General features: G+C 30.5%; 2 protein-coding genes across 2 annotated transcripts in view; one reads left to right on the forward strand and one right to left on the reverse strand.

The window, feature by feature from the left end:
- The window catches only part of nompC (no mechanoreceptor potential C), a 31,896-nt gene extending 17,502 nt beyond the window's left edge, over positions 1 to 14,394 (reverse strand). Inside the window, exons 1-9 of the mRNA XM_011501852.1 lie at positions 13,981 to 14,394; positions 12,278 to 12,379; positions 9,657 to 9,758; positions 8,723 to 8,839; positions 5,931 to 6,131; positions 4,970 to 5,353; positions 4,313 to 4,633; positions 1,756 to 2,277; positions 745 to 1,135 (exon numbers count right to left, since the gene is read on the reverse strand). Coding sequence (XP_011500154.1) covers positions 745 to 1,135; positions 1,756 to 2,277; positions 4,313 to 4,633; positions 4,970 to 5,353; positions 5,931 to 6,131; positions 8,723 to 8,839; positions 9,657 to 9,758; positions 12,278 to 12,379; positions 13,981 to 14,316 — 2,476 coding nt within the window. The 5' untranslated portion in view covers positions 14,317 to 14,394. The remainder of the gene's footprint in view (positions 1 to 744; positions 1,136 to 1,755; positions 2,278 to 4,312; positions 4,634 to 4,969; positions 5,354 to 5,930; positions 6,132 to 8,722; positions 8,840 to 9,656; positions 9,759 to 12,277; positions 12,380 to 13,980) is intronic.
- Positions 14,395 to 21,780: 7,386 nt separating this feature from the next.
- On the forward strand, positions 21,781 to 27,762 carry Acsf2 (Acyl-CoA synthetase family member 2). Its single transcript, XM_011501987.1, has 8 exons — positions 21,781 to 21,792; positions 21,885 to 22,471; positions 24,601 to 24,784; positions 25,166 to 25,372; positions 25,449 to 25,583; positions 26,600 to 26,713; positions 26,861 to 27,097; positions 27,331 to 27,762. Exons 1-8 carry the CDS (start codon positions 21,781 to 21,783, stop codon positions 27,625 to 27,627), a joined length of 1,773 nt encoding a protein of 590 aa, XP_011500289.1. The 3' UTR covers positions 27,628 to 27,762.
- Positions 27,763 to 27,808: the final 46 nt, after the last annotated feature.

Raw genomic sequence — 27,808 nt, forward strand, 5'->3', positions numbered from 1 at the left:
TGAAAATTAAGTTATTCCAGACTACTAAAATAATGTACAAAAAAGCAGCAGTTATTTATTTTGAAAATAGCGTATTCAAATTAGTATTCAAGAATATAAAAACGATCTTAAAGGAAATTGTAATTTTTGTAACTTAAACCTTTCTAGCTAAAATACATGTTTTTGCTACACCAAAACACCATTTTCTTTACTACTTGCATAATTCACATTACACAACACGATCCTTAATATTATTTACAATTACATCGGAAACCTTTAAAAAATTATGCGCTAATATTGAGCAAATGATAAGTGAATTTTCATGAATATATGTAAGTTTGAATAATGCAATGATATCAAAATACTACACAATTAGCGGCTTTTAAGTAGTATCATAACTATTCGATTATTATTAAAATTTTGCATCCGTAGAAAATACGTTTTATCCTTATCTATACTGACATTAGATTTTACATTTATAATGAATGGAGAGCAAAATAAAATGCGACCAATGTATTTAAGATATTAATAGTCGTGTGATTAAAATGACATTGATTCTTATCGGCTTATACTCTTTTACTTTCATACCTTTGCTCTTATTATTTCATAAAACCTGCATTTCCTAGCCGAACTTCAAAATCTTCAATCGACGCTCGAGCTTTGCTTTTAATTACAGGGTAAATACTAAAAATATGATTGTATGGAAGTGTCGTCAGAATGCTGGATCGACATTACGTAAGAAAGCGCATGAACAATGATCCAAACCTTGCATCGCGGCGATATGGGCGCACGTGTTGCCATCCTTCGTGCAAGCCATTACGAGACTGGGATGTCGTTGTAGAAAAAGCTGGGCGACCTCCGCGTAATTGTTCATCGCTGCAGCGTGAATGGGCTTCTGGCCCTGGTCATCCGTCGCATCGATGCTCGCACCAAGCTCGAGCAGGAGCTTGCAGACTAGTAGTTGACCGGCCCCGGCTGCCAGATGAAGGGGGGTTTGTTTTCGGAGCGTAAGGACGTCGATAGCCGCGCCGTGGTCCTGGACGAGAAAACGCACGAGGTGTGTGTTGCCGTTCATCGCGGCCAAGTGGAGGGCCGTGCGTCCCACTCGTGACTTGGAGTTGATGAAAGCTTTGTTGGCCAAAAGCGCATCGCAGACCTGCCGACACGGACCACAATTTCATTTGGACTTTTTCACATTTATCTATTATCCATTTCATCATATTAGCCTCTAATGACCGAATTTTTATTATTCTATTATCGGCTGGCATAATGATATCGTATTTAGAAGAGCTATTCTTAGATATCAATTACGTCAAGCGATCGTATTGTTAATGTATAAAGACATTTTTTTCACAAATGCAGCACGCGGATTGATTAATTTCATTGAAATTATTTTATTCTTCCGGTCACGAAAGATTATGCTAATGGACATCGATCCACCTTTAGACACAGATTTGAATCGAATTAAAGACGTAGCCAGCGCTTACGATAGCTTTCATTTAGCGGTATAAAAGGCAAGGCACGTCGAGTATAAAAGCTCGTTTTATCTGCTTTCGCTGTCTACTTAATTGCAAACAAATCACTCCGTCTTTTAAAAGGACGAAAAAGACAAATAGATCTAACACGTGCGGTTCGCGGCCAAGATCCACAAGATTTCACGGCATCAAGGGAAAATGGAGCTCAAACTTAAGAATTCGGGCAAGCTCAAACGAGTGCCCATGAGGTCTTAAACAATAGACCGGATAAGCATCGCCCGATTTCCACGGTCATACCGACCTCCAAGTAACCGTGTTCAGCGGCAAGGTGAAGGGCTGATCTGCCTTCAAGATCGAAAACATCGACCCTCGCGTGGTTCTCCAGGAGATTGTTGACGATGTCCATGTGGCCCCTATGAGCTGCGATGAGCAGCGGCGTCCAGCCCACGGCGCTCTGACGATTGAGAGCCTTTTGCACTTCGGTCGCGGACATGTGGCTGATCATTTCCGAGAGGACCTCGTTGTTGCCGGCAAGGGCGCAGTGGTGAAAGGCCGACTCCTGGGCCTGCTTCGTCTGCATAGAGACGTCGGCGCCACCCTCGAGCAGCGCCCGAATGATGGCTCGGTCGTCACCCAGGGTCAGCACTTCCGTAGGTTCGATTTGAGCTGCGTAGTGAAGGGCGCTCGCACCCTCGAACGTCAAACTATTCACATAGTTCGTTGCCACATCTGCGCCCTTCTTTTCCCTCACGAACTCGATAAGATGGGGCACCACCTCCGCTCGGCAGCCTCGACAGGCCAGATGAAGCGGCGTTTCGCCGTTCTACGAATAGCGCATTGTCGCTCTAGCGTTTCTCTTGGCTTTTACCGGTGTCGTTGCATGCGGTGCTGAGTTTTGGCGGTTTGCATAGGTGCCATGCGTTATTGCCTTGCCTTGAATCCCGAACTTTTGGATGTCAAGGTCATGGCTTTGCGAAAAATGTGCGGTGTTTTATACGAACTTGCAGTTATAATTGACGGGTGCTCATAAATTAATTTTCTACAATTTGACATAGCTCTTTACGTTATTTACTCAACTTACGATTCAATTGCAATGGCTTTATTAAAGTATATGTTTAAAATAAGCTATGTGCAAGAAACTACAACTACAGTAGATCAACTATTTCAAAATACTTATGGGAGTTTATACAAGGTTTTCTTCTTATTTTACCGCTGCTATTATTTTACTACTGCTACTACTACTACTACTACAACTACAACTACTACTACTACTACTACTACTACTACTACTACTACTACTACTATTAATACTACTATGACTACTACACCTACAACTACGATTACTACTACTACTACAACTACTACTAATACTACTACTAATACTACTACTACTACTACGACTACTACTACTACTGCTACCGCTACTGCTACTACTACTGCTACCGCTACTACTACTACTACTACTACTACTATTACCACTACTAATAATACTATTGCTACTGCTGTTGCTTCTACTAATATTGTTATTATTATTATTGTTATAGTTTTATAAGGCGTACGATATATATATATATATAACACAAAGGGAATAAACATTGTAGCGAGCATAAATATTTTATACAATGGTGCTGAAGAATTTGCAACAAAAATATATCAACATATTGGAATATTTGGGCTTTTATTTTGATGTTACATGAAAGAAGATTATAAATGAAATATGATTGGAATATAACTGTTTTAGCTCGATTTAAATGATGTAGGTATTAGTTGATTATAAACATAAATTATTTCGAAATATTATGAATATCTTGTAATAGTCGATCATTCACAAATTAAAGCTTTAATTTTGTGAATATTCGACAATATTATTAATGAAATAATTAAAAATTTATCCTATGAGTATAAATGCTTATAAAAACAATAAATAGGAATATTTTATTTAAAATTTTTAATGAACATGCAAAGCCTAGTACGGTAAATCTTTCGATTGAATTCTATGAAAATAATAACTGACGCATTCCAAGATGCTCACATTTAGAAAGTTATATCGTCATTTGTAGACATACCTTTGTTGTGCTCTTCAAAGTGTATCAAACATAAGTTTATGTTAAAAACTAATCACTCTAAATAACTAAATAATACATAGTGTTGTTAATGGTAAGTTTACCCTAAATTCGTTGTCTAGTGTGATCAGAAAATAGATGTAAGTATATTAATGTGACATAGATTGTGATATTTACAGAGTATTAATATACAACGGTTGCTTAACAAGTAAATCATACGATTGTTTATATATTATATAAACATAATCATAATTACAAACTATGTGAACATCATTCATTACTTATTAAGCAAGAATTTGTGTTTTGACAAATATTTATATTTATATACACAATACATAAAACAAATCTATTACAATTGTCTCATGCGTCTTTGAAATAAGCTTTATACAATCAATCCATTAAATATTTATCTTTAAAAACTATTAAAACTTTCAACCAAAAATAACTGTTTAATTACTCAATTGTAATACAAATATAATAGTGGCATTTCAACGTATTTAAATAATTCAAATAAAGCTTTATGATTTGTTAACGACAGAAAGGAAACAAATATCAAGAATATATTTTAATTCCATTTTTACATGCCAATATAAATTCCCAGTAAAAAGAAAGGACAATTTTATCCTAGTATGCAATGAAAAATTTCGACTTTGAATGTTTGACTCTCGTTACGGAAGCGGCTAATAACAGACTTTAAACCGAAAGAATAATAATAAAGACGCAGCCACGATGCAAGAGACATCAATAAGTTTTGTGAATCGGATTTCCACGCTAAAAAGCTCTTTCTGAGCTTACCTTCGACTTGAACATGGGGTCACCGCCATCCTCCAGAAGGAGTTTAAGAGCTGCGAGGTTGCCGTGGCTCGCAGCCACGTGGACGGGCGTCTGGCCATCGTCGGTCGCGAGGTTTGGACCCGCGCCAGACTTGAGCAGCATAAGCGCGCACCTGTCGCCATCCGGAACCCTGGCAGCTATGTGAAGCGGTGTCTCGCGGAGCTTGCCGCCCCGCACGTGCACCTCCGCACCGTAACCCAGAAGAGTCTCGACAACGGCAGGTTTCGCGCTCTCCACGGCGATGTGCAGAGCCGTGTAATTGTCGTTCGTTGTGGCATCGACCTTAATTTCGATATTGCACAAATCTTTGTTTATTGCACTTTTCTCCCTCTCTCTCTCTCTCTCTCTCTCTCTCTCTCTCTCGATGTGCTAAAGACACGATTCTACGGGGAGTACGCAATACGGATCTACTGAACAATGAAGCCGAACCAATTGCAAAGTCAATGAGCTAGAGAATGACCAGAGAGAATTCTTTAATAAATCGCTTATTTATATATCACGGGTGTAATCGATGTAGATCGTCCAAGTCCAAAAAAGTAGTTCCTCCACGTTAATTAAGGGATAAAGAGCTGCATTCAAAGACACGGCACTTGCCGATAAACTAGTCCTGCTACTCACCTTTTCTCCCCGCTGTAATAGTGTACTGATAATGCCCACGTGGCCATATTTGGCGGCAGTGTGGATCGACCTGGCTCCCTTTTTATTTGGCATGTGAAGATAAACGCCCTTTTTGAAAAGCATTGTCGCGCATTCCGAGTGTCCGTTGAGCGACGCTATGTGCATCAACGTAGAGCCGTCCTTCGTCCTCTCGAAAATGCTGGCCTTGAATTTGTCGGCGAGCAGCTCAATTATGGACGCGTGTCCATTCTCGGCTGCCAAGTGCATTGGCGTCCGGTCCAGGTCATCGGTTATGGCGGCCGAGGCTCGCACCCCGTAAAAGTATTTAACGAGAGTCTCGTCGCCTTCGGCACTTGCGATGTGCAATGCCGTTTGTCCGGTGCCCTTTACATAGTTGCGCTTTTAGTTGATTTTTTAAATTATTTATCTTAAACTCTCCCCTTTTTACAATACTATTATCACGAATAAGGCAATGTTCAATTTAGACGAATAATGAATTATTCGTTTTACGAGAATCTTTAACCCCTTTAATTTTACGAAAATTTAGTGCCTTTGTATAATTCAGCCTTGGCTCTAAGACTATTATTTTATTATTATCCTAAATTTCATAATTTTATATAATTGTACACAACATACTGAAGCATATAACATTTATAATTCAATGAAATTCTAAACCTACATACAGGGACACTATTTCATTGTGATACTGAGTACAAAAAGAAGAAAATGGCTTTTTTCATAGCTGTTAAAGTAATTAAAAGCTCATTCTTATATTTTGAAAATAAAGTTTGGTTGCACTTTTATCAATTGGGGGGGGGGAATTCCTCGTTCTCGCATCGTAAGCACTTCGATTATGCAAAATACCCGAATGTGAAATAATTTTGCGCGGGTCTATAATTGCAAATGTTGAGCTCGTTTTTTCGTAAAATTTCCCGTATTAATAAGAGGATATATAACTCACGTTTTGCATGTCGACCGAGGCCCCATAGTCGACGAGTATCCTGACCATATCGACGTCTCGGCGACGAGCAGCCAGGTGTAATGCCGTGTCGCCGGATGGCGTCGTCGCCTTTAATTGGTCAGGAGCTTGTTGGGACAACAATTCCCGGCACATCGACTGGTTGCCCGCTTCCACGGCCAAAAGAAGCGGGATTTTACCTTTCTGAAACAACCAAGTAGACGTATTGTTACACCAACTTTGCTCACTAGCTTGAGTAGTTGAACGACTTGATTTAATCTATCGAACGATTTCTACATACATACGATTATATCTAGTGATTATAATTATGTTACTTTAAAACGGATATGTTTCATTGTTCCCTGAAATACTAATTACATCTTAATTTTTTATTTATCTTAATGACGTAAGAGATAAAATTAATATGCCGAAGTCGTATTCGGAATGACACAATTTTACAAAAGTTTAGAAAAGTTTTTGCAGAAAAGTAAATCGCTATTTTAGAAACTAAAAATATTCTTTAGATCTAATTTTAATTTAAATTAAATTAAAATTTAAATCTAAAAATTTTCGATTAATCACATGACTACGAATTTTATACAAATACACGCGTAATGTAGAGGAGACAGAGATGAATAGCGTATGGTAATTTATCTGATTTATATTTGCGCTCGGCAGAAGCAATGGAATTAATGTGACAGACGTGTAAAATGAATTTACGATCGATAAGTTAATTCGATAATGATAGGTCATTACGAATAATAAGGCACGTCGCAATAAACCTTGCTAAGGTGTACTTATTACCTATAAATAACATCCAATCGCTCAAATCTTAAAGTCAACATCTAATCTACTTTAATTCGCTTGAGGCCAAGTTCCTGGAGCAACCAAGAAATAGATAGTCTTTGTGCTCAAATGACAATCATGCTTGTAGGCAAGAGTCAATTAGCTTCATTTTAAATAATTAAATCCGATGGTATTAAGCTGGAGGGATTGCCAAAGTCCGGGCGAGACCAATCAAATGGAGTGTTAGAGAAGGAAAAATCAGCAATGAAAGCCATTATAAAGAATGTCGCGCCTTGCGAGCAAATTGCAAACCTACGCGCACTTCGGCCAGGACATTCTTGACTGCGTTTTTCCAATACTTGGCGGCTCCAGTCGTCTTCCTTTTCTTAAAGACAAAGTTCTTGGGAAAAGCTGCGTGGTCGGGGCTTGAGAGCACCTGCGGTCGTGACCACACAGGCATCGATGGAGAAGGACGTAGGTCCTCGTGGATCCTAGAAACCCCAAGCAACGCGACTGAGTGCGCGTCGCGACTGGCGCATCATTCCCAAAGTTTTGATAGAAACCAATTGGCGGTCTGTCTCTTCCTTGGCCTTACCCGGCACCTCGGATAATCGATGCTGCGAGACAGCGGCTCCCGGTTGGCAACTCGCGGTACCAGTTCGCGACGCCGCTACCGACCGCGTCACGCGACCCACCCGGTTTTTAAAGTCCAGGTCTTCGTCGCACTACTGCACCTGGACGATGGCCTCCAACCACGCGAACCGATCGCCCACGCCTCTGAACTATACCAATCGGCTTTAATTATAGTCACGGGTGCAATCGTGCTACGCCTGTGATAAGCCCGTGTCTTCGATGAAATTAACGAACGTTTGTAGAATTGCACTACTCGCCTGCAATTGTCTGCTAATTATTTTTATTCTTGATCAAGTTTTTCCTAATCGTCGACATCTTTTGAAAGTGATAAGTTTAATAACAAACTAGACAGTATGATACAAGACTATCAAAGTTTTAACTGATGCATCAGCCTTTTGTATCTTCCTTCTAAATGGGACCATTCTTATTAATGAGTTTCCACTTTTATAATTATTTCACATTATGTATTGAGCCCTATCAATGTTAGTGTTAATTATTTTCCTAGAACGACTAAATAAATATATTAGAAATTGTAGATTTTCACATGCGCAAGCGAATGAAAAAGACATAAACAGGGTATTTATTATTCGCGAGATGTAACAATTTTTAACTAACATTTTATTATAAGTTAATATATTAGCATTACTTTTATTACTTATCAAGAATATATTCATATTCAATGGTTGCTTGTTGATTAAACATTGAAAATCAACGTGTGTTGATTTATGAAAATAAAAATCTCAACCAACGCTTACTAATTTTATTCTTATTAATATATATTAACTATAAATATAATTATAAATTTTTATACATGAAACACCACTATAAGAACATAGATAATATTTCATTTCATTGTATGAATTTATAATATGGATATTATAAAATAACCGATCAATTTTTTCATAATGAAATTGTACAATAATGGAAGCATTTAAACTACGTGTTTGACAATGGACGAAAAAATTAGGTTAGTCATCATTACGGAATTGAATGGGTAACCCAATTTTAAAGTAAAAGCTGTGAGTAATATGAGGAATCGATTTTAATAGAAGATCATTTTGACAATTGTAGTCTTTATTCTCTAGCGTGCAATATCTCGTTATATATGTTGTATTCATTTTTTACATCTATTACTTAAAAATTAACTTTCATTATTTATTTATTATATTCTTTTATTATCTTCTTTATTTATCTATTATACATATATTATATATAGATAGTATATTTGGTTTATTTTACAGTTGGTTTACATTTCGTTTATTTTATATTTGGTATATATGACAGTATATTATATATATACAGTATATTGTACAACAGAAATTATCAATTAATTGACCTATTATTATGAATTAATGTAAAAGATTTTAAAAACTTACACCATCTGCTTTCAGACGGATGTCCCGTCCTGCCGCAGCCAGAAGGACTCGAAGAATAGACGTTGCAGTTCCCGTCTGTCTTGATGCCACGAGGTGAACTGCAGTCTGTTGTCTGGGCTATTCAGATATTAAAATAAAAATATTATACAAAATGAATAAATTATAGATTAATATTTAGCAGCCAACTGTACAATAAATTTACAAGAGCGATATTCTTTATTAAATTAGCATGCCCAGTGTCAATTCAATATTAATCATAATATCTTTCTAGTATCGACATCTAATATCTACATAAAAATAAGATTATAATAAAAATAATTTCTAACGATACATAAAAATTATGCAATAATAAAGGTAATTTAATGCTGTATATACAAAATCAATATAAAAGTAGCTCGTATAAACTTTATGCGATCATACATACAATAAAAGAATTAGAAAATATGTAAAGTTTGTAACCTGTGAACAGTTTTTCATCATTTAAATAATTATAACACTAATTAAGAATTGGTATTTATTAAAAATATATCAGTATAAAAGAATATTATATTTTACGAATGTGTTTAACAACCACATTGCGTTCTAATGATACTATATCCGTAATTAACACAACATTTTACAATGAAATCGTTATATAGTTCAATAAATGTTAAGTTTGTACTATTACAATATTTTTACTTTACAAATTCGATAAAATTATTGACACAATTAATTAGTAACCTCTTTTATATTTAATTAATTGTAACTACGTATATACTAAGTTTTTTACTTATTATTTTATGAAATGCAAATTTCGAATTTTAATATGTTATCTTATTATTTGGTACTATCGTAACAAAATACTTGAGTAATAATCGAAACCTCGGATTAATTACTAATACAACGTTTACAACCTCAATTATCACGTATAAAAAAAGATACAAAGGATGCTTACTCCTCCGGGCGCGTAAGGATCGACGCCCCTCTTAGAAAGCAGAAGTTTAACGACGTCCTCTCTCGAGAACATCGCCGAGATGTGCAGGGCATTGTAATTATCCTGGGTAAAACAAAAGCGAAATACACATGTAAGTAAGTTCGAATTCATTTAAATGATAGGGTAAGTTTTTATAAAGGACGAATAACATAAATCTTAAAGTAAGGTAAAAAAAAAACTCGGATGAACGATCGATCATCGTAGATACATTTATAACGAATGAACAATGAGCCACTACAACTTTTGCAATTACATGTTGGTTGGCCGCACCTCACGGATGAGAAGCATGTTCGTTCTCGCTTTCTCTTGTGCTTAGTTTCTCTTCTCTTTTTTTACCTACATTTCCAATCAAGCTTCATTAGCACGTAAACTGAAAATCATAATCGGGGCCATAAAGGAGCGCCGCTGAAAGTTCAGTCAATAACGTCGGTCGCAATTAGTTTTCCAAATTGCACAATCATCGTGCATTCGCACTTCCTATATTTTTTGTTTATACATATATCCCTTATATCGCAAAATAATTATTCGATAAATTATTCCATATTTTAATTATTTTCATATGACTATCGTTTTGATTTCATTCAGTCTATTATGACATGTGAACTAGAAATTTTTTTTATTATTCAACTGAATGCTACCTAATTGAAAATTAATTAAAACATTAATTTTTTACATAGTATTTTTATAAAATATATTCAATTTTTGAATATAAACAATTAATGCATACATTGTATTCATTTTGAATGTAGAATCTCAATACATAATTTGTACACGATTTCTCGTTTTATTGATTTTAAAATCTAATTACTTTTATAAAAATAATTAAATGTTAAAACAAAAATATGTTTAATAAGTACACTGAAAAATTAAAATTATTGATTTTTATTTTAAATGAATGCAGAAATTTATTACATGTCTAATGATAAATGACAAAACTAGTAATATTAAAAAAGTTCTTATAAATAATAAATATTTGGGTACCATAAATTTCTTTATAGTATTATAGTTTTTATAAAAATTTGTTATTACCAATAAATCAAGATTATTCAATATATCCAAAATCGAATCATAAGTTATATCATTTTTTATATAAAAGTATTGCAGTTTTCTCAATTAAAAACATCCATTATTTTAAATTAAAACAAAAGAAAAAAAAGAAGAAAAATGTTCACATGTTAAATTATTATCAAATAAGAATGAAACCGTATATGAATGAGAATATCGTTAAAGAAACGAAAAAAAAATATCTAAAGTGCATTATTGTAATATACACGCAATATAATAAATATTGATATGCTTATGCATTGTTCATGTTTATACTTTTTGACTAAATTAACTTTCCGAGATGAATTTTTTTCCATTCTTTTTTTTTTATTACTTAAAGCCTTTGCTTCATATAATTAGTTTCCAGAATATATTTTCAAATTGAATTTTGATTATTAGTTATTGGACATGTGATAAATGTTAATAAATGGCTGTCAAAAAGAATTTATTTATCACACGAAGAGAAACAGTAAGAAAATATTAATTGTTTCGATACATAGCATTGATTTTAATAAAAAAAAATAATAATAAGCTGCACTGTTGCAGAATATCAATTCTATTATTCTATTATAAACATTATAGACAATAATTCTAATAATAAAGTATAACGGTTTATTATAATTGTAAGAAATAGATCAAAATTCAATTCGGGTTAATGAACTCTAATCACTATGTAAATAAAATCAAATTCAATATACCAAATTCCTTGGCCCATTATTGCCATTGGATCATAAAAGTCGTAAATTGTCGAGGCACAAATTTTGTCGTATAGACATTTTCATTAAGTAGTACTCCCTCCTCCCCAAGTATGGCTTTTTCTAATTCTAATTAACCCTCGAGCATAATGTATAATTTCCTTGTACAGTAACGAAGTGAATTTGTTAGTTTAAGCAGCACGAAGGGAGCGCAGAGTCAGTGATTGCGTGAAGAAAGTCTGCTCGGCTGGAGGGTACGCCTGGGGGAAGGGGTTTTGGTCGCATAGCGAGGAAAACGCCATGAAAGGATAAGACGGTAACAATGAGGTCGAGAAAAGGAGAAAGCGAGGAAGAAAAGAGGGCTGTGGCGCGAGGTCACGCGTAGGGTCTCGTGGGTTATCGCGATTTGTTGATCGCGAGCCAGTTTTTCGTCCCGGTGACTGGCCTACTTAACTCATAACGCACACTTACGTTTTTATTCTCATTTTCCTCCTTGGCCTTGGCCCTTCGTCTCCTACCGTCCTCGCGAGCTTTGCTTTTATCTAACATTCAATTTCAATCGACGTTGGGCTTCAGTGTGCATAATTGGCAAATCAACCAGTAGTTGACTCATACTTGTCGAGATTCGCGATTTTTCAATTTATTATATGTATTAGTTGGAGATGATTATTGTAGCGACTTCGGAAAATTTTAACGGTAAAGGCGATCCGGTTACTAATGGTCTTGTCTTATTAACGATAATCTATTGTTCATCGATATCAGGAATATTTATAATAAACACTTATAGTCCTTATTATAACGAATGATGATTATCTGCTTTTATGCATAATTTTGCTAACTTACATTGTTACGTGCTCCGATGTCCGCGCCAAGTTCGATCATTCGATCGAGAAATGCAGTACGGTTATCCTTTACTGCATACATAAGTGGTGTCATGCCCGTTTGCTGTGAAAAAACACGTTGTAATTGTACTAATAATTATTAATATTATCAATTATCTTTGATTTCGCTATATCGTGTTTTTGCGGAGCAAGTAAATGCTTTTTTCACAAATTGAATAGAATAAAATGCTTATAATATTGGATAGAAATACGTGAGAACTTCACGCGTATCGAAACAATATATAAACTTCGTTACATTATTGCTCAATATATAATGAAATATACAATATTATTACCATTTTATTTTACTTGATTCTGCAAGAAATTTTTTCTTTAACGTCTATCTAAGTATTGTATATAAAAGTAAATAATAATAAATATATAAATTTAGTAAGTATTATTATTTAATAGAATAAATAATAATGCATGTATCATTAAATTTAAAAAAAAACTTTTTAATTAAATCGTGATTTAATGTTTCGTTGTGCAAATTAATATAATTTCTTCTAATTAATATAATTCAACTTTCTTCGCTTACTAATAATAAAAATCATAAAACTTACTGTCGTTTTAAGGAAGAGAAATATAAATGCGGATTATGTAATTTACATCTAACGAAATCAACTTTGTTGATCAACTTCGACCACATCAATCTGTAAGATTATAATCTATTTTTCGAATATTATAAGTAAATTGAAGATCTTTATACGGAACAGAATTAATTAGTGAAGTGTAATTCTATATAGTTATTTAACAGAAATTTAGCATTGTTTATACATATTTTTAAGATATCAACAATAAAAAAAAATATTTATTAAAGATTCATACAAAGATCTAAAATTATTAAAAGAAAAAGTAGTTAAATGATGCTTTTAAAGTATACAACAAAATTTATGTTAAAGTTCTTTTTATCAGGAAAATTATACCGCATGTTAAAATACTGTAAAAAACAATAAATAAATAAAACAAAAAACAATGTTAAAATATTTCTTCTAACATACATGATAAGTGAGCCATTAAATACACGTATATTTGGTTTATTAATCTTTGAAAGATTAGCTACCGTATAGATTCTAGTAATAATTTTCAAATAAATGTATCTTACATATACTGATAAATAGTCATGATTAAAATTAATGTTAAACTACCAATTTCTAAATAAAATAATATAAAATTTTTAAAAATATTATTATTCTTTATAGATTATATGTATACTCGGAAAACGCTCAAGCTGTTCCATGTTATCGAATAATATTATAAATGCATCCAGGTTTTTAGAAAACATTTTACTTATCTATGCTATAAATAAATCGTTTAAACTTATTAAAGCACATAACAGATGTGATAGAACTGCTTTTGCTTACAATTACGGGTTTTAAGAAATTTGTAAAATTTACTTAACAATTTCACGATGCACTTTAATCAGAAAATATTTGAAGAATTCAAATTTTGCAAACATCATTCAAATTTCTCTCGTAGTTCGTCTTTCGTGAGTATTTTGTATTTGCCGTACTCATAAAAAATGCTGTACTCCATTGGTTTCCTGGCACAAGTAAATATAACCGGCGAGTCGTGAACCATGCTCATCTTCTCGAAACTACCGCCCATTCCCGAGTCGCCGGTCCTCTTTATCACCCATGGCTAATCTTAATAATCAGAGCTAACCGCGTCAATGAGTCCGGCGAGAGGCGCGAACGTCACATCCTCCTGTTGATTTTGTGAGACCTTCTCAAGGGTCTTGAGTAGCTGGTCGGCGGCTGCCCACTCGCCCCGAGTCGCCACCCCCATGAGTCGCTGGGCAGCCTCTCGCGCGGTCGCCCCGGCCGAGCCTGGTTTGCTGCTCGGCTGGGACGGTTCGGCGCTGGGGACACCATTGCTCGGGGGCCCGGACGAACCTTGGCCTTCATCCCTGGTCCCCGAACCTGCGGGGCTCTCTTCTTTCGAGGCTGGCTTCGGCCGTTCCTCTTTCGGGCCCCCGGGGCCCTTCTTCCCACTGCTCATGATTCGTGGGTAACCATCCTTGCCATGCCCTGATTCGGCTCATCGACACGGAGCTGCGAAGGCGCCCGAATGATACGCCGAGACTTCCGCGCTAGCTCTGATGATCGAAGCAACGTTTGGACACGGGCGCCCAGCGGACCGCCGACGTTGACGCCGCCGCCGACGCCAAGACCGACGCAGACGCCGTCGCCGACCAATCGTCTTGTCGCACCTACCTACTCCGGGGAGGGGTTCAACAACGCAACCTACCGCCGACACGCGACTTCCGCCCCCGGGAGGATCGCAACTCCTCGGCCCGATTTAACGAGCTTTGCCGTCTGATCGTCGACCACGCAATTTTCGTTGCAGCTGTCCTGCCTACTGAATCCTTACTACCTTATCGAGCGCCGAGGTCGAAGGACAAAGCACGAAGGAGGAAAAAGAGAAGATTTCGCGCTTTATGAGCAACTTCTACCATCGTAAACTTATCTATCCCGGTATGTGTTTTAACACATGCTTTGATGATGCTCCCAGCGATTTTTCGATTTCGAGCGGAGCCAAGAATCATTACAGCCAAGAATTTCATACACGGGAGCGCTTTCCTTGTTTTCCTTGCTTAGAATGCTATCGGTAAATCCGGATTGTTGAGCAACATTGTTATACATTAAATACTATTCAAACTTTTCATATATAATCTGTTTGTTTGTTTGTTTGTTTGTTTGTTGTTTGTTTGTTTGTTTGTTGTTTGTTTGTTTGTTTGTTCGTGCGTGTGTGTGTGTGTGTGTCTATCTCTCTCTCTCTCTCTGTGTGTGTGTGTGTGTGTGTGTGTGTGTGTGAATGTGTGCATACGCGTATGTATACTCGTAAATTATGATTGTTATTTGATGCCAAATTATTATTATCATTATAATCATTATTATAAAATGTTGAACAATTTCAAAAAATGTTTCTATAACTTATATTTAATATATATTATTTAATAGAATGTCTATATAAAAATGAATTTTTGCTCCTTCCAATATAACTATTAATGAAAAATTGTTAAATTTAAAAAACCATTTACAACTACTTTATTTTCGTTAATTATTGAATAAAGTATTTTAATGAATTCTTGTAAGTAACATTTAGTTATGAAAATGTTCCTGTAATTTATCTAAATAAAAATAAATGTTTTTCTCTTCCTAATTCTCATTTTTTCCCAAAATCTGGACAGGAGTTTCAAGTATTGATTTTGTTAACATTTTCGTGCTAGCGGTTCAAAAACTATTATGTTTAAGTATAATTTGCATGGACGATTTAGAACTGTAATATTTTCAGATGATTAATTATCTATAAAAATATATGCAATCGAAGCAAAAGAAGCAAAGATTCATGATATTTAATTGATAATTAATCGTTATTAATAATTAATATTAATTGATAATGATCGTTTTTAAGATCTTGTAGGTTAACAAATATAACAAATAAAAATTATTAAACAATTCTTATAATAATTTTTAAATAGTTTAAATAATTTGAATAAGTAATAAATATGTTCAATATTATTTTTCATTTATGATTTTAACACCATTATGTATAATAATACTTGTTATTTTTGTTTAAATAATATACAAAATTTAAAACAAACTTTCTGCAATTTTTAAAATAATAATGAAAAATTTTATTTTACATATTTTACATACGTTATATTTTCTTTGCTTAAAATTTTTTATTTAAAGCGCTTTAATAATGCTTAAGTAATTAAAAGTGTTTTTGAATATTTCATGATTGATAAAATTCTTAATTTTATTAGCAATATACATTAAATTGAAAAAGCGCGCGAAACTCGAACGGAAAAGAATTACTAGCACACAATGTGGCCACCTAATAATGCAAAATAATGCCAAATAAGATGTAATAATAATAATAATAAGTACGTAATATAAAAGATAATTGTACATCGCAATATAAACACATTAATTATATTGTATCATTTTTAAATGGGAACTATTATAATGCAGTATATATTTTATCTATTCTATTACAACATTAGCGTTCAATAAAAATAATGATAAATATAAATAATATATAATATGTAATTATAAAAATAAATATTCTCTAAATAGTTCAAATAATATCAAATATATTGTAAGATTATAAAATATAATAAATTATGTAAAACATATTTGGATAAGAAAAATATAATTCTTATATTTCTCAATATAATCGAACCTTTTCATAAATATCAGAAAATTAGTGGATACATTAAATATACAAAAAATCTATTCAAAGAAATTTTAATATTCATAAATACATACAGTTTTTATAAATTTATTTTTACATTTATTTTAACTAAATATAACATTGAAAAATCTAAAATATCTAGCAGGTTTAAGTAAAAAATATTAAATTTATTCTAACTTTATATGATAAAAATATCTATTTAAAAAAAATGTTTATAATTATGATATAAATATATAAAACAAATAATAATTGATAGCTTAACGTTTTTTATATCGAAAGTAAAAAAAATATTCTTTATATTATATGAAGTTGAATTTCTAGTAAATAATATATAAGTAAACTTATATTTATAATATTAATTATAAATATAATATAATAAAATTAATTAATAATATAATTAATAATTAATTATTAAGTAATTATTGACATAACATTAATTCGATTATTTATTACATTAACTCAAACATTTAAGCAAAATGATGAGTGTAAAAATAAAAAATAATTTATATTAAACTAATAATACAATAAAACAAACAAAACAAATAATACAATCTATTATCAATTATACCGTATTATTAAATGAATAATGTACATATCTATGAATTTTACTAAAATTTTATTCAATGCTCTATTGCGTATAGCAATTCTATAATGTTCAATAAAAAAAAAAACAAAAATGTAATTACTGTATCTACCAATCTTTACCTTACATACTTTATCTCACATTATTTTATTACATGTTATTTATTTAAATTCAAGGGTACTTTCATAATTTTGAAATAATGATTGTTTTTATTCGCTATGCAACGTGGAGAAAATTAAATTCCTAATTTATACTCTTTAATTCCTAATTTGTACTCGTTCCCTTGCTCTTTTCAATCTCTTCCCTTCCTAGTCTTATGAATATTCGATTGAACATTGATATACACATGCAAGCACGGATTCTTAATTCATAATAATTGAGAATCCAATTTTACTTTTGAAATGGAGACGAATTCTGATAACACCATTTTTATTTACTATCTTATTATACACCATTATGATGTTATATTCTAGTTGCCGCAACGGGTCATTTACGAGACAGATAAATCATTCCCTGTTCTTTTTTCTTGTTCGTACTTTATAATCATAAACGTATGAATCCGATTTGCCGACGTGACATTACTCACATACATTCTTCCCACTAACGTGAGTACGCTATTCATCTATTTGCATAAGCTATCATGAACTTAATAATTATAAATAATCAAATGCTTGTCGTTTATTTTACTTTTACATATTTTGATTACAATATTAGTATAATATTATTTCTCTTATTTGTTATAATAAATGTTTAAAATGTAAACAGTTAACACAATTATTTAAATGATTTTATCTAATGAATGTGATATACTTAATTTCTGATGATTAAATAAAAGATTTAATACTCGAATTTCATTAAAATACTTGGTAAAAAGTAATATTTTTCATTTTAAAATATTAATACTTCAGTAATACAGTAAAAAAAAATTGTTGCCATATTCAAACTTAATGAAGCTATATTTGTAATATGCTTTACATTTCAATAAATTGACGTATAAACGTTTATTCTAATTCATGTACGCAATTTAATCTCGATATGTACTGTTTGTACCATATTTTATTAAACCATTCAAATATAAAATTTCTTAAAATTAGTTAATAAGCATTCCACGTTATTACTCTATTTTCAACTGCCATTATTAAGGTTAAAATTTTATACAAAAAGATGTTAATAGATTGAAATAATAGAATCGTTACATCTGTAGCTATAAAAATTATTGTTTTTCATAAATTTAATGACGTTTTGTTAAAAGAAATTTAAGAATGTTTATACCTTAAATTTCTATTAAATTAAAAAATTCATATTTATTTTTTTTTATGTAACACGATTATTGTAAAATTATTAAAAAGTTATTATTATTATCATTATACAAATGCATAATTAAATACGTTATAAAATATGCTTTCCTTTATTATTGAATAGAATTATAGAAGTATTTTTTATTAAAAATTTGAGAAGTCGTGACTAATGAGAATCAAAACTGAAGGTCTTAAACAGAATCTATTAAGGTCAGACTCGAAATCTGACTCATGCACAAACTAAAAAAATCAGGAATAAGAAAGATAAGCTAATTAATTATCTGCCTAAGTTCACTTTAATTCGAATCTAAAGTTTGTTTTCATTAAAATCAAAATATCATTTTATCATATCGTATGACTCGACCCAAAAAATTAAATATTAAATTGCGATTCTCGATTAAATTCGCATATAAAATAATAATTCCTGTATCACACGACGTTGTAAGTTTATTACCTTATTTAGGAAATAAATAGTATCGAATACGCAAATATATTTACTATTTAATTGACTTCTTTATACTTATTTACTTCTTCCTTCATTGTTTCAACTAAGTATATCATGTCGATAAATTAATCTACAGCAAACAAAATCCTATTATTCTTATAATAGAATTTGTCGGTGAAACTGTTTGCATCAATAGTAAGTTCTACTACAATACATAATTAATTTTGTTAAAATTTTTGTATAGTATTATCTTATATTTAAAATGAATATTAATTTTAAATTGGATTTATATATTTCACTTATATATTAATCATATCATTAAATAAATATGTTATTAAATGATTAAATATTCATCATTCATATTCTCTTAATTATCGATTGAACGTTCGATTTTGCGTATTATATTTGATATTTATAAAATCTTATTCGATTTCTATTAACTCATTTAGCAAGTGATTTTATTGATTAAATTTATTTATTATTTATCTATTTATTTAATTTTTTTGATATTTTCTATTCTTTACATTCATAATTGGTACGATTTCTATACTTAGATATATATAGCTTCAACTGTATATAAAACTATAAGCATTTATAATTGTCATACAGCAAATAATAATGATAATTAATGCAAATTTAAGCAAAGATACGCGTATTAATATTTCATTGTGATTTTAAGCTTTGTAATAATTATTTTAAAAGCAAGTTCATTAGATTGTATGTTTATAAAATATTTAGAATAATTTTCGAGTAATAATATATTATTTTTCATCGTTTGATTGTCACATAAATTATGTTAATAAAGCTATTAACCTAAAATCTTTTTTTAATATTAATCATTGGCAGTAGCATTTAACATCTGTCATCTCAATTATTTACGGAATGCTGAATCGACTAGTAAAAGCGCGAATTATTCCTCAAATGGGTAAGTAAAAAAATAGTTTGAATTGCCTTCTATTAATTACCTATATCAATTTTTACATAAAATTTAAAAGAAGACGATTAATTTTATTTCTACTTAAATTTTGAAATTACAACATTTTTGAAGATCATATAAAATACAATTTCGTTTATTTAATATATATTAATAAATTAATTATTTTTTAATAAAATTATTATAAATAAAAAACTTTCGATGCATATTTGTATTCATGTTAATTTTGTATATTTAATTTTATTAAATACAATTTTTTAGCAATAATAATCCTTTTTACACGTATTAAATATTTTTATATATTAAGTTTTCACATAACAAATTTATATTTTAAAAACAAAAAATAAATAATTAACAATTAATTATTTACACCAATCGTTTTACCACAAGAAAATAATTTGACAATAATTAATTATACCTTCGATTTATGAACATTTCTTTTTTTATTAATTAAATTATATAATAGTATTTTGATAATTAGCAAACCTCAAATTCTACTTAAATATTATTAAAAATGCCGTGGTAAAAATAACCTGTCTTTTCGACACATCAATTACATTTTAACAAGTTAATCCTAGATAAAGGAAAAAGCTTTCATTTAAAATCTATATATTTTAAAAAGGTTTAATTTATTTATTGTGAAATTTTATATGCTTATGAAACATAATAGAGAATAAAATTAAAAAATAAGAAAAGTATCGTAATCGAAATATAGATTTAAATAAGAAATAATATTTCTAGAAATTTACAAATAGTAATTTGTATACACATGCAATTTGACATATTTCGGTATATAATTATGGTAATAATAATTATTTAATAGCAGATAATTCTAACTTATATAATATCTAAACAAAAATATCGACGAGATAAATCATTAATAAATTATAATAAGAAAAAGAGTAACTATCAATAATTTAAAAAAATATATATTATCTAAAAATTGAAAAAAAATTAATTAAATTTAATTAAACATCATAGATTACAATTAATTTAGTTAATTTAAGCCTTTAATAAATTCATATTGACTAAACTAATACAATAAAATTATTATTTAATATATCGATAATACATATCTATGTATATGTGTGTGTAAAAGTATAAATAAAAAACATACATTCAATAATAATAAAATATTACAATTATTAATAGGTTGATTATTTAATAGTCGAAATAGTGCTATCGATATATTTTATCATTGTTTCTAATAGTGTAATATTATCCAATTGATGAAATTTAATTTATCGTTATAGATTAATTGTTAATGTGTATATTCAATGTTTATTTATTTTTGTTAACAGCATTAAGATAAATATTACATCACTAAAAAGTGCCTGTACTCATCAACGCTTGGTACATCAGACATAATTAAAGATATAAACATTTATTATTAAATTAAACTATAGAAAAAATAATGGCTATATATAAAAAAGCTTAGAATATTCTAAATAAACTATAAATTATTATTAAAAATTATCTACGTACTAACTTTAATTGTATTATACTGTTTGCAGTATAATTTCAATTTTTATTAATGATAATAATACGATAAATATTTAGAACAACATACTTTATATAAATAAAAAAAATATATTTTTCTAATTATTTTATTAATTTTTCTATGAAGAATTTTATCCTGGTTTTGCTAATGCATAATTTTTTAATAACATAAAGTTAATAGGAAATTAATAGGAATAATAGGAATATAATAATATTAGAGTTTGTTAAGAATAATATTAAGGTTTTTATTTTTAGTAAGCTATTACTTAATATTATTGTTTAATTATTTAATTAATTATTATTATTTAATTAACAATTATTATTATTTATTAATAAAAACAAGTCAATTATCATATCATACTTATTATTTAACATTTGATAGTAGTTTTTTCTAGAAAAGATGTAAAGTGAATTTTCATTGCGTGATAGTTTTATGATCCGTGTATGTATGCATGTATGAATGTATGTGTTGGTGGATATATGCTTAACTATTTGCATCTCAATGTCTAAAATGGTATTATTTTGATTTTATTAAAGTATTGATAAAAATATTAAGAATCAATTTCAGTTTTCACATGCTGAATTTTAAATCAAATGAAATTTAAGCGCCAATCGCCTCTGAACGTCTCAAGAAAATTATGTTTAGACATTTCTACTTTTCTCTTACAAGACTGTAGATATGCAAGCAGCACCGTCCAAAACATTTTCGAACAAAGGTCGGTAGCAGAGCTTGCGTATATACAACAACCGGGGCAGATGCCACTGGAGAACATGACGGTCGGCTGTCTGCTGGAAAGGGCGGCGGAACAATGGCCCAACCGGGATTTCGTGATTTCTCTACACCAGAACGTACGACTGAGTTTCTCAGAGGTACTAATGCGAGCGGACCGACTGGCTGCGGGACTTATAAAAATCGGTTTACGCCGAGGCGATCACATTGGCATTTGGAGTCCAAACTATTACCAATGGATTCTCTCATACATGGCAGGGGCAAGAGCGGGTTTGGTCATTGCCGGTATTAATCCTATGTTCTATGAGAGCGAGTTTCAATTCTGCGTGGAGAAAATTGGAATGAAGGCCATTTTCGCTCCCGCGTCCCATCGGAATAAAAAGTATGCGGATATAATGCTGACGGTAAAGAAGCACTGTCCGTTCCTCGAGCACATCATCACATTTGATGATGACCACGTAACGTAAGTTCCATGTTTGTTGACTCTGTAATGTTGTCGCGTGCTTTGATTTACGGGAAATAGCATTGTATGATGTTATAGATGAGATACGGATCGCTGTTTTAGTTCATTTGAAATACAAGTAAAATATAAAATTTACTATCATACAATTACGCTCAGTTTTCATTTGTTTTTTTTTTAACAATAAATTTGTTAAATTGACAATTTTAAGAAATTTAATTCGAGTTTGACTAATCTACTTAATAACGAGAAATAATTACAGATAATTAAATATAATTATGATTTACATTATTACTAGCAAAGTATGAATTTTATACAACTACAAATATATAAATAATTAAAAGAAAAGTAATTTTTTGTTTTTATGGTATTTTTAATCGATTACACAAAAATATCGTATGTTCAAACAAATTAAAAATGTCTATAAAATAAAATATCTTGCGTTATTTAATTTATAGTGACGATCATTAGATTAATTCGTTTATGAGGTGAACTTGTTGTAGTTCCAAACAGTAATAAAGCTTTTAATAAATTATTTATGCGTTTACACTAAAACAATATATAAGTATAATGTTTCATTTACAAAAGTTACAAAGTCGAAAGCACTGTCCGTAATATCAGCATATAATCGTGCTAAATAAGCAACCATTTTATTTCAATAAACCATGTCGTAAAGAGTCTAATCTCGGGCGCGATTTGGTTTATACTTCGGCTGTTTATTGTCGTAATTGGTGACGCGAAAATCGGGAACGAACTCAATCATCCTTAGATGTACGATATCGCATGTAATGCGTGTACTGACGTGTCCCCCTTCCATCCCCCAATAACCTACACCTTCTCGTCGACCCGCTTTGGCTTCAGGTGGCGTAATAACTCTCCCTCGAAGACGGTACCACGAGATTCATGAATATCGCGTGCGCGATTGCGAAGTGACGCGTGATGAGGGCCACGGCGCCATTATTTTGATTATTCCTTCAAGTGAAACTAGGTTAAATGAATATTCCATTCTACCGGCATGGTCGGCATTTTTTGAATAATCTGTCGCCGATAAAAGGCATCGCCAAGAGTTCGAAGAACTCGATTTGTTTAAGTTTGTTTTAGTTCTCGTTTGATTCTCTTTTATGCGCGGGTTCATTGATTTTTGGTCTTTTAAAATTTCTTATTGCTGTTACAAGATTGTCTCGTTCTTTTAATATTGATTAAATAATGCTTATGCCCAGTAAACAGCAATATCACATTAAAATCATAATTTCATTAAAATGAATGTAGGTCTAACACTCGGCAAAATAATTCATCGTTTGACGTATTAATAATAAGCACATTTAAAAAATTGAATATAAAAATATCGAATTCTATTAAAAAAAAAAATTATTGCTATTACTTACTGAGAATATCAGAACTGTATTATATAATTTATTCATGTACGTTAATTAATGTAAGAATTTCAATAACGATCAACTAATTTCTTAAAAAATAGATTTTATTTATTCCAAAAGTACAAATTTATTTTTCGATAGAACGTTTTAATTTATTTCTATACGATTCGAAGAATGAAAATAAAATACTAAAACGAATATAAACTAGATTATAAAACTGGAAAGCTATAATTTTTATATTGCTGAAATACAGACATCAAAGAAATGTGATTTATCATTTTCTTTCATTTTTTAAATGTCTATCTTTTTCGTAATGCATCAATTTGATTAAACCCTCAATGATTCTTAACAAAAGTCAGCTCTGCAATTCATTATGAACTGATTGCGTATATTACAACCTTAACCAACGTTTAACTTCAATATTCTCCTACGTCGAATTTCTTTTAACTGCAAAGTCGGACAAAGGCTTCCAGGGCATTCTTTCATCTTTGCTACTTCCATCCGTGAAACTTCGAATAAATGAAAAGAGAACTCGGATATTATTGTTCAATTATAGTTAGGAAATGACTTAGTTAAAAATCAGGCAGTGTATAGCTGCACCTTTTTCATACCGAGATTTTGCAAGAAATGGCCAATTAAGCTAAAAGCAGTGCTTGCATCTTATATATCAAACGTGTTGACCTCCATTAATTACAATAATTCCACGTGTCGGACGTGTGTTTTTAAATCGGACCTTGCGCCGTCTGTTTGTTAAAGAGGCACAAGGCGATTACGCGACATCGAGGAACTAGCGAACAAAAGAGAGATCGAAGCGATCAAAAAGGAGCAATCCGCGATCTCGATGAACAGCGGAGTTAACATTCAATTTACATCGGGAACAACGGGAAAGTCAAAGGCAGTTGTCCTGTCACACAGATCGCTTGTGAATAATGCAAAGCAGGTAATATCCATATTCAATTAAAATTGTAGCTTATCATCATATATCATAATTCCGAGGGTAATGTCCGCTCAATATTATTTCTATTACAGTTATTGAGAAAAGATTTTCAAAATTCTCTCCTTATTTTAAAAGCATTCATTATACATTCATTTCCACTTTATCTCCATAATTTATTATCAAAAACATAATAAAGGAATAAATCTTATGAAATACTTTTATATAATAATGAAAATATTTTTATTATTACTTATATATATATATATATATATATTAATGAATTGAATATTTTTAAATTAAAATTAAAATTTTTAATTGTATCAACGTTTTTATACTGATAAAAGACTTTTTGCAATTTATTAGAGTTATAATTTGTAATTATAGGTATCATTAAGAATTGACTTGAACAATCGTAAAATTTGTCTTAATGTTCCCCTTTTCCATGCTTTTGGTATGGTTTCGGGTGTCACAGCTCCTATGCACACGGGAAGTATTATTGTATTAGAAAATTTCACTTTTAATCCTATGACATCCGTGAATACAATAATACAAGAAAAATGTGACGTAGCTTATGCCACCCCAACAATGTGGGTAAGTTTCTTTTACATTCCGATTGTCGCAGTGATATTGCTTTGCATTAATTTCTGTATTTTTACTGCAAATGTAGATAAATATGATTGACGTACAAAATAAATTGGGTCTAAAAATTGCTTCTTTATATAATGGATTAATTGGAGGAGCTCCTGTTTCTCCGAATCTGTATAAAAGAATACGAAAATACTTACATTTGGATAAAATACAAGTAAGAAAATTATATTAAAAACATACTCTAAGTTAACATGTTCACGTATAAAATATCACGTACAATTTATCCAGTACGCTCTTAGCAACTTAAAACTTCTATAATTTATTAGTGTTAAATATGCATTATATATGCAGTTAAAAATTATAGTGATTCTTTACATTCAATTGGTCAATGATATTTTTTATGAAAGTAAAGATTTATTAAATTAACATTTATAAATATCTTGAGAAATCATATCTGACTTATGATATTTTTATGAGAAGCTATAACGGGTAATTTTTTTATTTTAATAAAAATTCACAGTACTAAATCGATTTCAACAACAAAGATTATTAAAGGTTTACAATTTTGGATTTTGACATAAAAATTAATTTTGATTGAATACATAAAGTTATGAATATACAAATAAAAATTTTAAATGTATTAATTGGAATATATCATTAATGCATAACAAATTCTTTAGCTTCAGATAATAGAGACAATATACATTTAGTACAACAATTAATACACTAAAATAATAATACTTTTGGCAAATATTTTTCTTTAAAAATCTCTTCTTGTGAACATTATCGACTGAAAGTGTTTAGGTAGGTTAGAGGTCACTGACACTGATTCATCGTTTATCTATGCACATATCTTTACTGGGATATACTCTACTTTACTCGTAATGAACGATCCACAAAAAAGGTTGATTGTATTCTATTTGCAATTTTATGAGGGTCCCTTTCAAAAATATATTTACTGCGCTTGTTGATGAAACAAATGGAAATAATTGAATAAAAACATCTAAGAAAAGTCTATAATTCATTTATTTTCTCTATTCTAAACAGTATTTTTACATTGCATATTACATTACACTTAAGAATTATATTTGATACGAAAGACTTACAGAAAAATCATAGACGGCTAATATTTACTTTAGAAAACAAATATTAATAGTGTTGATTTTAAGCGGATTTTTTAAAATTGAATGAAGCATTTTTAATTAATGTACAATTTATTTTTATTCTTAGTCGATATATGGCTTAACCGAGGCTACAGGAATTATATGTCAATCTTACGAAAATGAACCAACGGAGCTTACCGATACAACTGTAGGGCATGTTTCCGATCACTTAGAAGTGAAAGTAAGTTTTTAAAATTATGATAATATAAAAGCCTATATTACAGGAACATAAGGTTATTTTAAAATCACGTATATACAGTAAAAATTGAAAACATGAATTTAGCAATTTATAGTTAAATTTATAATTTGTTGCTAAAATAATTTCCAGGTCGTTGATAAAAATGATAATATTGTCCCATTTGGATCTTCTGGTGAACTTTGTGTAAGAGGTTATAGTACGATGATAGGGTATTGGAATGATGAAGAAAATACGAATAAAGTACTATCAGAAGATAAATGGTTGAAAACTGGAGATCAATTTATACTTTATAAGAATGGATATGGATGTGTAATCGGAAGGATAAAAGATATGATAATTAGAGGAGGAGAAAATATTTTTCCCGTGGTAAGTATCGATGATAAATTAATACTAGAAAAAAAAGTAAAGTTAATGCGTAACGTGTAATAATATTTTTAACATTATTATATTGGAGGCAATTTAAAAAATATTGATAAATGAATAAATGAACGCATATTAACGTTCATTCGATTAAAATATGATTATGAAATAATAAATAAATGGTTAAAGAATTAAACTGTAGAGATAAACAATTAAATTACATAATATATTCTTATTAGGAAATTGAATCATTTTATGAATCACATCCTGCAATATGTGAGGTACAAGTTATTGGTGTTTATGACGAAATTTATGGAGAAGAGATTTGCGCTTTCATTAGATTGCGCGCTGGTGCGAAGCTAACTAATGAAGATATTATTAATTACGCAACAGGCAAAATAGCTCATTTTAAAATTCCACGCTATATACAATTTCGTAATGATTTCCCAAAGACAGCAAGTGGAAAAGTACAGAAATTCAAGTTAAAAGAAGAAGTTGAGAAGCAAAAACTTGTGCCAAAGAAACCAGAAAATTGATTATTTATCAACTAAACATATATTTTATATAATTTTAGAATGTTATTTTTCATTTTTCAATATTTATCAAGTGATTCACATCTTCATGTAGATAAGTTTTCAATGGCAAAATAAAAATATTAATTTATATTATAACTTATAGTATTATGTAAAATAGAAAACAATTATATAAATTTTTTAA

Source organism: Ceratosolen solmsi, unplaced genomic scaffold, assembly GCF_000503995.2.
Source record: "Ceratosolen solmsi marchali unplaced genomic scaffold, CerSol_1.0 scaffold23, whole genome shotgun sequence".
In the NCBI taxonomy this organism is placed as follows: domain Eukaryota; kingdom Metazoa; phylum Arthropoda; class Insecta; order Hymenoptera; family Agaonidae; genus Ceratosolen; species Ceratosolen solmsi.

Bases quoted from the DNA above. Each gene is read 5' to 3' on its own strand.
- Acsf2 (XM_011501987.1), top strand. The intron at 24,785-25,165 runs GTAATATCCATA...TTGTAATTATAG, and splicing joins TTGTGAATAATGCAAAGCAG to GTATCATTAAGAATTGACTT. The intron at 27,098-27,330 runs GTAAGTATCGAT...TATTCTTATTAG, and splicing joins GAGAAAATATTTTTCCCGTG to GAAATTGAATCATTTTATGA.